Here is a 14,899-nt window from a genome sequence, read left to right as displayed (position 1 = left end):
GAATTCACTCAAGAGTTGAATTCTGGTTCTTATTTTGGAACAACTAAAAATGAATGATTTGAATTCCTTTGAGAATTCTAATTCCCATTTTTCTTTCATTTGTCAGACAAAAAAAGATCTGATTTTCAAATCAACTCTCACACTCTTTAAATTTGAATTCTATTCCATTAATATATTATAGTTATTCCAAATTATGAAATTGAATTTTAAATAAAAATAAATTCTTTTATTAAAGGAAATAGAATTCTTTTTTCATGTTAAATGGTTTCTAAACAAGTTGTATGTTTCTTTATGTTTCTGTCTGTGTATTATCCTCTTTGTTTGCCTTAGCGTTTTAAGAAAAAAAAAATTACTCATAAAATCAGTAACACTCTAACAAAACACAGATTCATATATTAAATATTAGTTAATAATTAAAAGAACAAATTAGTGATACTTAATTTTTTGTATGACCATAACATATCAGAAATTAGATCGTTATATATAATATGCTAACATTACGCAATCTACAAGAAGTTAGCATCCTTCAATCTCACAAAATCATTTCTCTTTGAAGTTCAACAATCTCAAAAAATTTGCGTCTATCATCTTCATCTTTGTAGACATCATTACTAATATTAGATTCATCATTGCTTCCGCCATAATTTTACCTATCTAACTTCAAATGTATCCTGCATACATCACAAATTGTCCTTAACATAATCTAATTGAGCAGCTTCAAACATAATTATAGACAAATACACTTACAAAAAATTTCAATAGCCTTGAAAATATAAGATTGATTAGGATAAATAAATATAGTTTTCCAAAAAGTTAAAAAGAAAAAATCATAAACAAAGTTAATAAGCATAAGCATAGAATTGTTCCTGCTCTAATCATATACTTATCAAAAACATTCATACACTTATAAAAAATATTTATGAGGACGCTGCAAAAAAATCAAATACGGAAATTAAAGTCAAACCAGGGTTAAAGAGAGAAACAACAAGATTTGGGTAGGTATTGGAATCATTAATTTTTTTTAATTTAAATGAGTTGATAGATCAAGAAGCTTACTATAAAAGGAAGGATGCAAGGGGTAGCGAATTTGATCCAAACTTTGAGGGTATAGCAGATGATGAGATCAGCTCCAGATGCATAACTCACTTTTCAGTATTAAAATTTTTTTTAAGCTTCTCGTAATTAATTATTTACATTTATTTTTTTTTTTAAAAAATTCCATCTCGCTCTTAGTCAGGAACATTGTTAGAATGTTAAAATTTTTTTAAATCATCATCTCGCTATAAACGATATATTTTGAATATAATTTTTAAACAATTATATTTATCCTTCTTGCAGTTGACCAAAAAGCTTGATCCCACTACAACCGGACCATAACACCTTCCAATTCCATGTTGAGGCATAACTCCAAAAATCTTTTCATATTAGGACTTTTTTTTTGCCGCAAATTATATCATTAGTTTTTTTTGTCGATTCGATCTGATTAGCCTGAGCAAGTTATTAAATCAATTCGGTTTAAGCTAAAAATTGCTTGACAGTAAATTAATAAAAAATTTAAAAATATTAACCGGTTGATTTAATGCAATTTTTTAACTGTCAATGATTTCAAATAATAAATCACAAAAAATCAATTCTTTAAAAAATTACAAAACTTCTAACTCCATTGGTTTAAAGACCGATTTGATTTTTAAAATGTTGCTTATATAAGTTATATTATTATTACCTATTTTTGGTTGGTGTTGGATTCGACCCATTAGGCATTAGCACTTACCAGGAACCCGACCTAAAGATTGACGAACACCCACTGCTCTCTGCTACCTCTTTCTTGTCCTCGCATTGATCTCACTTCTCACACGACAACAACCCATTCTTCTTTCTTCCCCCAAATCAATCCCTTCACATTTCTTTCTTTATTTTATTCTTATTATTCTTGGTTTTGTTTCTCCCAAGGTTGAACCCTCTCTCTTTCTCTCTCTCTCTCCAACAATCATCTATACCCACTTAGGTATCCCAGCCCCTTACGACACCGTTTCCTTCTTCCTTCTTCACTCTGAAAACCTCAGCTGTTTTCCTATCCTATCTTTTTCTTCTTTTTCTTGTCTGTTTTATTCGAATTACACCGATTTTCTGAGTCCTGATTCTGATCGTTGCCGAGGAGGACTAGTTCTAACACCAATCAGCGTTTTTGTTGGTCCATGTTACTTCTTCTGAGCTAGAAACTTTGAGGTGGCGTAGTATGGTTAACTCTCTCTACCTTACAAGGTTAGTTTCTTATTAATTATTTATTATTGTGTCGTTTCGTTTCGTACAAGCTACTGCTACTACTAATGTCTACTGTCTACTAGAATTGTACGGTTTCTAGAAGATATTGTGCTGAACAGTCTAATCTCTATTGTGATGAATGGTTAAAGAGAAATTATTTCTATTAGTTTATGAAAGTTTGTAATTCAGATGATGAACAAATTGAAAATTGAGAATGAAATTTAGGAGCTTGGTGCATATAAAGCCTGCTGACTTTTCCTGGAGATTTATAATTCCTGCAGTTCCTGCTGCTGATGTATCAGTTTTTTGGTGTGGAATTTAATGTCTGCTAGATTTTCAATCTCGTGATGCAGGAGGAGCAAACGTAACGCTTCTATTCTTTGATAAGGGAGAGGTTAATCTTCCACTATGTCTTCACTTCAACTGTTGCAACTAACTAAGCATGGCCAGAATTTTCTGGCTTCAAGGAGGTACGGAGTTTCTTTGGTGATATTCGATTTCATTTCAATATCGAATGTCGGACTGTTTGCTTATTCTTTTGACCAACTATGTCAAATATATAATTGCATGAGTTATTTGCTTATCAGTAGCTAAATAAGTTCTGAAAATAGGATGTGTTATCTTTCAAAATGTGAAACAATATGGTAAAAGTCATGAGACCTATGTAGTAAATAGCAGTGGTACTCAACACTAGACACTAGTAAATGTTTCATTATATAGTTATCTGTTATCTTGTTTTTTTTATTTGCAATAGTATATTTTACTCATCATACACCTTAAAGGACTGGTATTAATAAACTCGTTAGGTTGTTGAAATAATTTCATTGTATGTTATACCATTTTTCATTCTCTCCTTGTGGTTAATGTCAGGAAAACGTTACTGTTTGCAACTGGTATCTTTGTTGCTGGTGGAACAGCTGCATATATGCAATCAAGGTCAAGGTTTAATAGACGTGATTTAGGTCATTGTAACGGGCACAATGATGATAACCAAGTCACAACAGAGGAGGTTGTGAAGGGTTCTACAGCATCAAAAAATAAACAAAAGAAAGGGGGGTTGAAGTCTCTTCAAGTCCTTGCTGCAATTCTTCTATCTGAGATGGGAAAATTAGGTGCAAGGGACCTTTTAGCTTTAGTTGGCGTAGTGGTAAGCCAATTTTATTGTGGATGATTATGCTTGGTGTTTGCCTTCAATGTTAGTGTAGAATGAAACCATAGTTTAATTTGTATTTAGATATTCATCTTATTTAATTTCATCAAATAATCCTTAGGGGTTGAGAAAAATTCCTGACTTTGTGAATACCCCCACTTCTTGGAGTTATATCTTGAATGCTAAATATCAATCTTTATCAAAGTCAGGTAAATTAGTAACCATGTCATTCATTTTTTGGTAAAAATTTGGAATATACTTTGAGCACCTTAACTGGGTGGATATAATTCTTTCCATCTCCTGCTGGTATTTATCATCAAGAGGAACATGGTGCAATGTTAGAGTTGAAGATATATGTGGTGTTATTATTTGTCTTTTTTTTTTTTTCTTGTATTTTAGAATGGAGTGTCTCATAGAAGAGTAGAGTTAGTGGAAAGTGATGGCCACTTAACCAGTGTATTGAAAAAAGGTAGTTGGAAATGAGATTCATATTTCTTCAAATATGAAAATAGCCCTTATCAAGTGAAAACAAAGGAGGAATAGTGACTTTGAAATATATTGGACATACCTACTTGCCAAAAATAACCATTATCCCTTTCAGCATATTTTCTTATGCATGTAGGATGAAAAAGCTCCTATTTTCTTTCCACCTTTTCCATACTCCATATGGTCTTTAATGAAAACCTGAATGCTCGTCTTTGGAAAAAGTAACAACTCTTTTTTGTTTTGAAGTTTTGGAAAGGTTATTTGGTCTTGCTTCTGACTATAAATATGACTGTATGTGTAGCTTTATTTCTTTTTACGCTCTATTTAAACATAATACTTTACGTGGATTGCACAAGGAGCCATTTGCACTTACCTACCTGTAGGAATTCAAGTGCTAAGAAGATGAACATGTGAATAACATGCTTGTGCAAGTAAATGACTTGGCAGGAAAAATACTAAAATAGAGATGGATTGACTCCCCAAGAAAGAAACAATAAAGAGGTTAAATAAGTGGTACTTAAAGTTTCAAATATTTTCAGGTGTTTCGAACTGCTTTGAGCAACAGGCTAGCAAAAGTGCAAGGCTTCCTATTTCGTGCTGCATTTCTTCGACGAGTGCCATTGTTTTTTCAGCTTATTTCAGAAAATATTCTTTTGTGCTTCCTCTTATCGACCATGCATTCTACATCAAAGTACATAACAGGGACTTTGAGCCTGCATTTCAGAAAAATATTGACGAAGCTTATCCATTCCCACTATTTTGAGGTATAAATTGTTGAATTGGCTTTGCTCATCTTTTTGGTTGTTTAAGAAGAGTAGTGTCCGTTGCCTGAATGAAGCCTAAACAATGTGGTACGATAATTTGGCTTTCTTATCATTTGTTTTTCTTTCAGAACATGGTGTACTACAAAATATCACATGTAGATGGTCGGATAAATAACCCAGAGCAAAGAATTGCCAGCGATGTGCCAAGGTTCTGTTCAGAATTGAGTGAAATTGTACAGGATGATCTAACTGCAGTTGCTGATGGACTTCTATACACATGGAGACTGTGTTCATATGCTAGCCCAAAATATGTCTTCTGGATATTGGTAACTCCGTCGTTGAACTGTATTGTTTTGTAGATTCCTTATTAGTAGCAGACTACTGCTCATCCTCTTGAGCTGTATTAGAACCAGCACTTGCCTCTTAATATTAGTGTTCTGGCTCTTCAGGCCTACGTACTTGGAGCTGGTGCTGCAATCAGAAACTTCTCCCCTTCATTTGGGAAACTTATGTCTAAAGAGCAGCAATTGGAGGGAGAATATCGACAGCTTCACTCACGATTAAGGACTCACTCAGAAAGTATAGCATTTTATGGGGGAGAGAAGAGGGAAGAATCTCATATTCAACAGAAGTTTAAGAACTTGGTTAGACACATGAATGTTGTGCTACATGACCATTGGTGGTTTGGCATGATTCAGGACTTTTTGTTGAAGTACCTTGGTGCTACTGTTGCCGTTATATTGATCATAGAACCTTTCTTTTCTGGTCATCTAAGGCCTGACAGTTCAACTCTAGGGCGTGCAGAGATGTTAAGCAATCTAAGATATCATACAAGTGTCATAATTTCTCTGTTTCAGTCTCTAGGAACTCTTTCTATCAGTGCAAGACGGCTTAATCGTCTCAGGTACTTGATAATTCATTTCATTCATATTTAGAAGTTGATATTAAAGACTTTCTTTGGTCACTAGGCATGTACTTACAATTCCTCCATAAGATTCATTTTGCCTGCATAGTTGTCATGACTTCCCTAATTGTTTTGCAGTGGGTATGCTGATCGCATTTATGAGTTGATGGCTGTATCAAGGGACCTAAGCATGGTTGATGAGAAATCTTCACTGCAAAGAAAAGGAAGCAAAAATTTCTTAAGTGAAGCTAACTATATTGAATTTTCTGGTGTCAAGGCAAGTCTGCTCAACTCTCTCTCAATCCTGATTTAAGATAGTGTTTGTTATGATGTTTTAATAGTGATGATGCATCTGAATTCAGGTTGTCACCCCCACTGGTAATGTCTTGGTGGATGATCTGACCCTTAGGGTTGAGTCAGGATCTAATCTTTTGATTACAGGTAGTTATCCGAACTCTCTTTTTGATGATTCTTTTTTTTTAAAAGATTATTATTATTATTATTTGGTTTTTCTTGGGGTTGATTTAACCTTTGACATGTTATTGATGTTTCTTTGGCTGAAGGTCCAAATGGCAGTGGAAAGAGCTCGCTTTTCCGTGTTCTAGGCGGTCTTTGGCCGTTGATATCTGGACATATTGTAAAACCAGGCATTGGTGCTGATCTCAACAAGGAGATATTCTATGTGCCACAAAGGCCGTACACTGCTGTGGGAACACTTCGTGATCAATTAATTTATCCTCTCACTGCAGATCAAGAGGTTGAACCACTCACAGAAAGTGGTATGGTGGAGCTATTGAAAAATGTAAAGTTCAAATCTGATCCATATCTTTGTCAGTGTCACACAAATATGTCCATATACATACTATGTATATGGGAATGCAAACCTTCACTCCATGAAGGTTGCTAACATTCACCCTATAGGAGTGAAGGTTAGCATCCTCTCTGAGGGTTTGCTAACCTTTACCCTATAGAGCTGAAGGTTTAGCATTCCCTTATATATGTTCTTTTTTTCTTTGTTTAAATTTTTAATTAATGTTTATAAAAATAAGTTTTCGTTTGTATTAATTTTAACGAGAATTGCATATATATGCATTAAAGGTTGACCTTGAATACCTGTTGGACCGTTACCCACCTGAAAAAGAGGTAAACTGGGGCGACGAACTTTCATTGGGTGAACAGCAGAGATTGGGCATGGCTAGACTTTTCTACCATAAGCCAAAATTTGCAATTCTTGATGAGTGCACTAGTGCTGTCACTACTGATATGGAAGAACGGTTTTGTGCTAAAGTACGGGCAATGGGAACATCATGCATTACCATATCACATCGTCCAGCTTTAGTTGCATTCCATGATGTGGTTTTGTCATTGGATGGTGAGGGAGGGTGGAGTGTTCATTACAAAAGGTTGGTACTTTATGGTGATGTTTATATCAATTTTCTACTTTTGATGTTATTGTTTATAAGATTTAGATATAAACCCCAGGGAGGACTCTTCGACTGAAGTGGGGGTCAATACAATGAAGGCATCTGAGACAAAACGACGGAGTGATGCAAAAGCAGTTCAACGTGCATTTTCCATGAGCAAGAAGGTTTGTATTTTTCTGATCTGGTTCATTCTGCGTCTTCTTTGTTCATTATTTTACGCTGGTTAATGCTTATGAAGAATTCCACACCATTTTCTAATGTAGGATTATGCATTCTCAAATTCAAAGGCTCAGTCATATATTGCAAAAGTGATAGCATCATCTCCGTCTAAAAATAATGCTGTTTCGCCCTCTGCTGTGCCCCAACTTCGTGGTAATACAAGGGTATTACCATTGAGGATAGCTGCAATGTGCAAAGTATTGGTGAGTTCTGAAGATGTACTCTTTAGAGTTCTTCAATGATTTGCTTAATTCTAGATGCTTGTTTGTTAATATTTATTAAAATCCTAGGTCTTGATATTTGTTTGTGGGAATTATAAGCTCGATGATTAGTATCTACATCTCTTTAGTAAACTTAAATTATTCAAGTTCATCCCTGCAACCTGTAATTCTTGTATGCTGGTCACTCTTCGGGGTACTGTTGTTGGGTTGCTAACTTTTATTTTGGTTTTATGCATGTTCGTGGTCAATTGTTTTGTCTGGAATATGTTTTCAAAATCCCTCAGAAATATTTTGATTATGAGTCGTTTTGACACGAATGAAATAAGTTACACTAAACACACCTTTACATTTTGGTTGGCTAGGAATAACTTCATTTGGTCTTCAATAGATTTTATTGCCTTTTTCTGTTTGTTATTTATTAATCTGGTAAATTTGGATCAACTTGTTTTGGGTTAAAATCAGCTTATTTAGGAAAGGGAAACAGTGATTTAATTTTATCTTGAAAAATAATCTATTAAACAGTCATGTTAAAATCTTAGAGCTTTAACAAATGGCTAAGTTGCACTACATCTCCTGATAAATTACAGTAAGACCTAATTCAGCATTACCATATGTGCATTTTGTTAAGATTTCTCTTATTCAAGCTTATCTTTAAATGATACAGACCATCATAGTTTTTAAAACCGTACAGTTCAATCAAATTCAGCCATTGAACGAAACAAGAATAGGGGTGAATTGGCAATGTCACTGAGTCGTGCCTGTGATGCCAAAGTTAGTCGAATTCCGACACAAGATCCGAATTGAATTATACCAACAACTCATTGCTAACATTTGTGTTTGGTGTGTTCCTTTTTTTTTTCCGGTTTATTTGGTTTTTACCCTTCATAACTGGACCAAACCAAAAGCCCAAGGTTCAAATTAGACAATTAGTGAGATATTAATTAAAATTAGGAAAATGCAAAAGAATCAAGTTGGAGCCTTTCACATTCCTCTCCCTCTGTCTCTACATGTTTGACGTTTCCTCTTCTCCAAGCATATGTTCTGTTCATAATTAAAAAATTGGTCAAACAATTCACAGTTCGACAACTATGCATGCCATTATTTGAATGAAATGAATGCAAGTGTGTGGCTGTTTGTGCATTTTCTCCTTGATGAGCTGCTATAAGCTAGTTATTTTTGTTAAAGATGTGCAATGTATGTACCATAAATAATAGTTATACCACAACAATGTATTTTGGGCACATGTTTTTTATGCCAACTGCTTCCTTTCAGGTACCCACCGTGTTTGATAAACAAGGTGCACAACTGCTTGCTGTAGCTTTTCTTGTTGTTTCAAGAACATGGGTTTCGGACCGTATTGCATCGTTGAATGGTATTTCCTTATCTTAACTTTTCATCTTCCCGTGAAGGCCATGCTTCAAAATATTAATGGAAATTTTATGTTCTCAGGTACCACTGTGAAGTTTGTTTTGGAGCAGGATAAAGCTGCCTTTATTCGGTTGATTGGTTTAAGTGTTCTACAAAGTGCTGCATCATCTTTCATTGCACCTTCTATAAGGTAATTATGCAAATGCATCTGGGATCTGTGTTTATTCTGACTTATACCACTAAAATGAAAATGTATATTTTACATATTTCTTTGTTATAAGATATGGATTTAATTTATTCTGTGCAAGTTGATTCTTATTTAGTGAAAGAGTAAATGATCAAACTTCATAAGTCTTTTACACACCAAAATTTAGTAAACAATATTTTGTTCTTCAGACACTTGACAGCTAGGCTAGCTCTTGGGTGGCGGATTCGTTTGACACAGCATCTACTCAAGAACTACTTGAGAAACAATGCATTCTACAAGGTAATTGGATATGAACTATTTGCTAGTTCATTTTCTTCTCATATTTTTAGAGATTGTAAACATGCTTGCAGTGATGTTTAAATGATTAGTTGTAATTCAATGAATCACAGTTAAGTACTGTAGAAGTTTCTGTTATGGAAAACTCAATTCCAAATACACCAACTCGCTGTTTGTACTATTTATTATTTAATGCTGAACTTGTTTCTTAAAAAAACTTATCCCTTTTTCTTCTTCAAATACAATTCACTTTTCAGTTTGTTTTTCCTTGACACGTAGTGCTCCAGCGTGTCCCTAACTGTTGGCTTTTGTCAAATATAGAAATGTTTTGTTCTTCCACTGTACATTGCAATATATAAATGGGAAGTCCCATGCACAGCTTTTAGATTTATGACATCGTTCAATTTCCTGAAGCAGCCCTATTAGAAAATGGAAATAGTAATACAAGTATGCTTAAGTGAATGACTTCTACTAATCACACTGTAAAACCATTGGGCATGCTGTCTTGAAATGCCATCCAATGGCCACTATGCAATTGTTTGAGAATGGCATTGAATTTTTTAGGACAAAAAATATGATTTATTCTTTTTGTCATTATGAAAAATAAGAATATCTATTTGGATTTGAAGTTCTTTAGGGAGATGTTAGAACTTGGTTTTGAAGTTTTGTTGCATCCTTCATTTTAGGTCTTCCACATGGCAAGCAAAAACATTGACGCAGATCAGAGGATAACTCATGACTTGGAGAAGTTAACAACAGACTTGTCTGGACTGGTCACTGGATTGGTAAAACCATCTGTGGATATCTTGTGGTAAGTAATTTCATTCACAGAATGTTTAATGTGATGTTTTATATAATATTATATGATCAATAGATGGGCATAATCCTTAATATAGTGAAAAGTTTCTTCGATAAAAAGTTATTTGGTAATGTAAGATGGGAGTTTAACTTATATAAGTTATCCTTTCTCAACAAATTGAGCTATTGAAATTAGCATTTATTCACCTGTGCTTGGATTAAGGTATCTGGCTCCTGTTGTTTTCTTCTTGACTTAAATAAGTACATTTGTTTTCTTAAGGTTCACATGGAGAATGAAGCTGTTAACTGGTCAGAGGGGAGTTGCAATACTCTATGCTTATATGTTACTTGGTCTAGGATTTCTAAGAACTGTTACTCCTGATTTTGGTGATTTGATAAGCCAAGAACAACAACTTGAAGGAACCTTCAGGTAAACCCATGCTAGTATCCATTGCTTCTCACATGGTGTGAAAGTACCTTATAGATTATTCTGGGTTCTTATATTTTGTATTTTTGCTAGGTTCATGCATGAAAGACTATGTACTCATGCTGAATCTGTTGCTTTCTTTGGAGGTGGTGCCCGAGAAAAGGCTGTGAGTATCCCAACTCTATAATATTCTTGTATTTTTTATTGTGTGCTTATTTTATTATTTAGTAAGGTTAAAAGTTTAGAATGAAAATCATTAGCTTGGCACAGCTAAAATATGGGATTGTTGAAAGTTATCAACTCATTTACATTCTACTGCTCAAATTTTGGACATGTCGTTGCATGACTCTATTAAGATTTAAGGGCCAAAAAATAAAACCTCTGTTCCACTCCTTATCTTTTCTACCTTCATTTGCAACCTTCTGGAGCAAGAAACACCCTAGACGCACAACTTAATCTTGCAGGGATTTGTTGTGTTCTTGTAAAATTTTATTTTATGTTAGGGTGGATTATGGGGAGTGTGATCAGTCGTCTTGGGTTTGAAGAGAGCAGTTCATCTTGTATATTTTTCTTTTTCTTGCACTTCATACACTATCACCCACTCCAAGTACCTTCTAAAAAAGAAGTGGTTGTTTGGTATACTGGATGATTTTATCACCAAGCAACTCCCTCATAATGTCACTTGGTTGCTGAGCTTGTTGTATGCCATGGAACATAAGGGAGACCGTGCATCAATAAATACTCAGGGTAAGATCGTTTGGACTGTTGTCATTTACAGTTTTTATTCCCCCCTTGTGCCCTGCTAGGCTGCTAACATATACAATATTATATTTAACAGGTGAGCTGGCACATGCATTGAGGTTCTTAGCATCTGTTGTTTCTCAAAGCTTTTTAGCTTTCGGTGACATCCTTGAACTGAATAGAAAGTTTGTAGAGCTCTCTGGTGGTATTAATCGGATTTTTGAGCTTGAAGAACTATTGGAGGCAGCACAGTCTGGTATTTGATCATCATTAGTTTTGCATATACCAAATAGTTTCTTGCTCCTTGTGTAGCAGTAATTCTTCACAACAGTCATCATGAGCTAATATTATATTTGATGATACAGGGAATATGATTGATGCTGATACGTCTCCAGTTAGAGATTCTCATTCTAAAGATGTTATTTCCTTTTCAAAAGTTGATATTGTCACCCCTACTCAAAAGATGTTGGCCAGAGAGTTGACATGTGACATTGCGCTTGGCGGAAGTCTGCTCGTTACTGGTTTGTATAATTGTTGTTTTATTATATTTTCCATTTTACATGAGGGAATTTACTTGCCATTAGAATTTATATCTTATGTATGTCATAATTTTAAAGGTCCAAATGGTAGTGGGAAAAGTTCCATTTTCAGAGTTCTTAGAGGACTTTGGCCAATTGCAAGTGGAAGACTATCTAGACCATCTGAAGGTGAGGATCAAGAGGCTGGAGCAGGTTGTGGCATTTTCTATGTTCCTCAGCGTCCCTATACTTGCCTGGGAACCCTGCGTGATCAAATTATATATCCCCTGTCCCGTGAGGAAGCAGAAATTAAAGCATTGAAGATCTACGGAAAAGGTATCTTGGTGTCGATCATGTTGGAAATATCCCTTTTTTTTAACAGACACAAAAATGTCTTTTTCATTAAAATAAAGATCTCCTTTCTTTAAAACTAGCTCTGCTGAATTACTGTGGTCAGTTTCCTTTTGCAAACCAGTAATAACTGGTTGATCTCTTCTAATGGTTCGAAATGTTGAATTATATTACCCTCATTTTGTTTTGCCATTTAGCTCTGATAATTGTGATCTTGCAAATTCAGGTAATAGTCAACTTGCCAGACATGTGTTGGATTCACACTTACAAGTTATCCTAGAGAATGTTCGGTTGAATTATCTTCTAGAGAGGGAGAAGAGTGGCTGGGATGCAACTTTAAACTGGGAAGATATTCTTTCTCTCGGAGAACAACAGAGGCTAGGCATGGTATGTATATATATCTGTTCTGTATGAGCTTGTTAAATTGCTTTAATAATTTTCATTTGCAAGTCTTAAAACTTGATCCATAATTTGAGGATGACATCATGATTTACATATAGTATTCTTTTCTTGTTTGGTCTCTGACATTTACCTTCTGTCTTTAAGGCACGGTTGTTCTTCCATAAGCCTAAATTCGGCATCCTTGACGAGTGCACCAAGTATGTATGATTTCCTGGGCTTTCTTTTGCCTTCTCTCGAGTAATAAATTTTTTTTTTTGTTGTATTTTCTGTTCATTAACCATGTTTCATATTGTCTGGAAAAAAACAATCATGACAGTGCCACTAGTGTTGATGTTGAAGAACACTTATATGGGCTTGCAAAGGAGATGGGAATCACATTTGTTACTTCTTCGCAAGTAAGACTACCTAAAATTCTAAAATTATGCTTCGTCATGATTAATTACAAGCATTCAAACTTGCCTTGTTTGCTACGGGATTCCTTAATTGATTTACAGATCCATGCTGGGATATTTACTTTTGTTTTTGTTCTCTATGGACCAGTTACAAAAATCTTTGAGAGACAATAAAAAATCAACTTAAAGCAGTCCAAAATTACCTTATTTTGCATTCCTTAATTACCGTTTACCTTATTTTGCATTTCTTAATTACTGCTAGAATAATTGAGTAATATTAGATGTAGTAACTGTAAATGGATGTTGCATATATGAAATTATAAATGTTAAGTTAAATAAAGTAACTTTGGTTATTGCCTCCCTAGCATAATTGGACCAGTTATTACCTTCTCTGAACTTGACATGGACATTAAGTTATTATTCATTCAAAATCGGATCAAACTAATTGTATTTTCTCGTGCCCCCAGCGTCCTGCATTAATACCCTTCCATTCCTTGGAACTACGACTGATTGATGGCGAGGGCAACTGGGAGCTTCGTTTGATCAAGCAATGATGTTACTTATGGTATTGTTGCTGTTCATTACATTGTTGTTATGTGACATGTTGCTGGGTCTTGAACTTGAACATACTGTCCAATTGCAAGTGGAAATTATATTTCCCAACAACAGTCGTTCATATTTTCTCTGATTTTGGGTTTACCACATTGTCCAAGCTTTTATTTTTTTGCTCCAAAGACTTTGTGGTGCCAAAACAAACAAACCAAAGAACCAACCAAAATGGTTTGATGGTACATTGGAGCACAACAAAACCATGTCAAGATGTTTGCAGCATATAGAAATCAATGTGTACAGGATTTTCCCTCCTATTCTTAGGTAGTTGATATTTATTTATATTTTGTAGCTATTAGATGTAATGATTTATATTGTTATATTAATAAACACAGTTGGAACAGTTGTAATCTTCAGATTGTTTTTTTCTTCATGGCCATTATTCCTGTGCCAGCTGAGATGCTTCAGTCTATCCCTATTCTGTTAGCTTCAATGTACCTGTAGCTATGTTATCTTGCTGTAATATGAAACTAGTTACTTTAATTGTTGGTACCTTGATTCAAATTTATAAAGTAAAATTTTGAAGAACAGAGTTGAACTTTAGGGTTCTAATCTTGTGTTGGTTCTTCCAAGTATACATCGTTACTTTTAAATCTTTAGTTACAAGTTTTATTGAGCAGCATCTAGCGTGGAAATCTGAAGCATAATTACATGAATTATTCTCTTGTGATTACCTCGTAACTCTCGGCACCAGAAGCGTTACTGTCTAAACTGAAGTCATATTCCGTTCTCTTTTCGTTTGGGGAAAATAAAAGGAAGCTTTACATACTTCGTTTACTTTGTTCTGGTAGGTGGAATCTCTCAAGAATAATGAATATACTAGGGACTGGTATGATAATTGATATATGACAATGGATAAAGGATAAATATGAAGCCACTTGCAAAGTCGAATATACCTTGTCTTGTATGCCATATGGGATCTAGGCCTTTTTTGGTTGGTTTACAGATCCTTTAAAGTTACATAGAGTAATATTCCAAATCAATTTTAAAAAAAAAATTAATCGGATAATTTAATCTTTTGATAAGTTTAATCATTAAATTAGTTTTTAATTTTTTTTTGTTAGATAAATTAATTTTTATATCAATTTTTGTCATTAATTAATTGACAGAATCATTGAGAATTTTTAAAATATAAGTTTTTTATTGTAGAAAAAAATTAATTGAAATTAAAACTCTTTTAGTACCATTGGAAACTTTAAGCATCGCGTTAATTAGCAGAACCTACTCATTTGATGAAATGAAGCAATATTGGTGTGCATGAACATTATTACCTACGTTTTGCCATTTACTTCAGAAGTTGGAATTTCATTACTGCTATACGTAAACCATTGCCAACGGTGACGCTTTGATGGATGCTACTGCAGTGACATTATTCCGGC

The 14,899-nt window shown here is 34.3% G+C and overlaps 1 protein-coding gene across 1 annotated transcript; it reads left to right on the top strand.

Moving 5' to 3' along the window:
* Positions 1,751-14,050, top strand: LOC107622538 (ABC transporter D family member 1). The gene is made up of 26 exons (XM_021113403.1): positions 1,751-2,262; positions 2,616-2,732; positions 3,133-3,409; positions 4,438-4,662; positions 4,791-4,988; positions 5,112-5,566; positions 5,705-5,843; positions 5,929-6,007; positions 6,130-6,368; positions 6,665-6,969; positions 7,049-7,154; positions 7,254-7,412; positions 8,703-8,802; positions 8,880-8,988; positions 9,195-9,285; positions 9,969-10,093; positions 10,361-10,510; positions 10,601-10,677; positions 11,060-11,254; positions 11,346-11,504; positions 11,614-11,769; positions 11,866-12,102; positions 12,344-12,504; positions 12,664-12,716; positions 12,836-12,914; positions 13,379-14,050. Exons 2-26 carry the CDS (start codon positions 2,671-2,673, stop codon positions 13,463-13,465), a joined length of 4,023 nt encoding a protein of 1,340 aa, XP_020969062.1. The 5' UTR covers positions 1,751-2,262; positions 2,616-2,670; the 3' UTR covers positions 13,466-14,050.

Source organism: Arachis ipaensis, chromosome B10, assembly GCF_000816755.2.
Source record: "Arachis ipaensis cultivar K30076 chromosome B10, Araip1.1, whole genome shotgun sequence".
NCBI lineage: Eukaryota > Viridiplantae > Streptophyta > Magnoliopsida > Fabales > Fabaceae > Arachis > Arachis ipaensis.
Note: the sequence above shows the minus strand (reverse complement) of the source record. Positions and strands in the feature narration are given on the sequence as shown.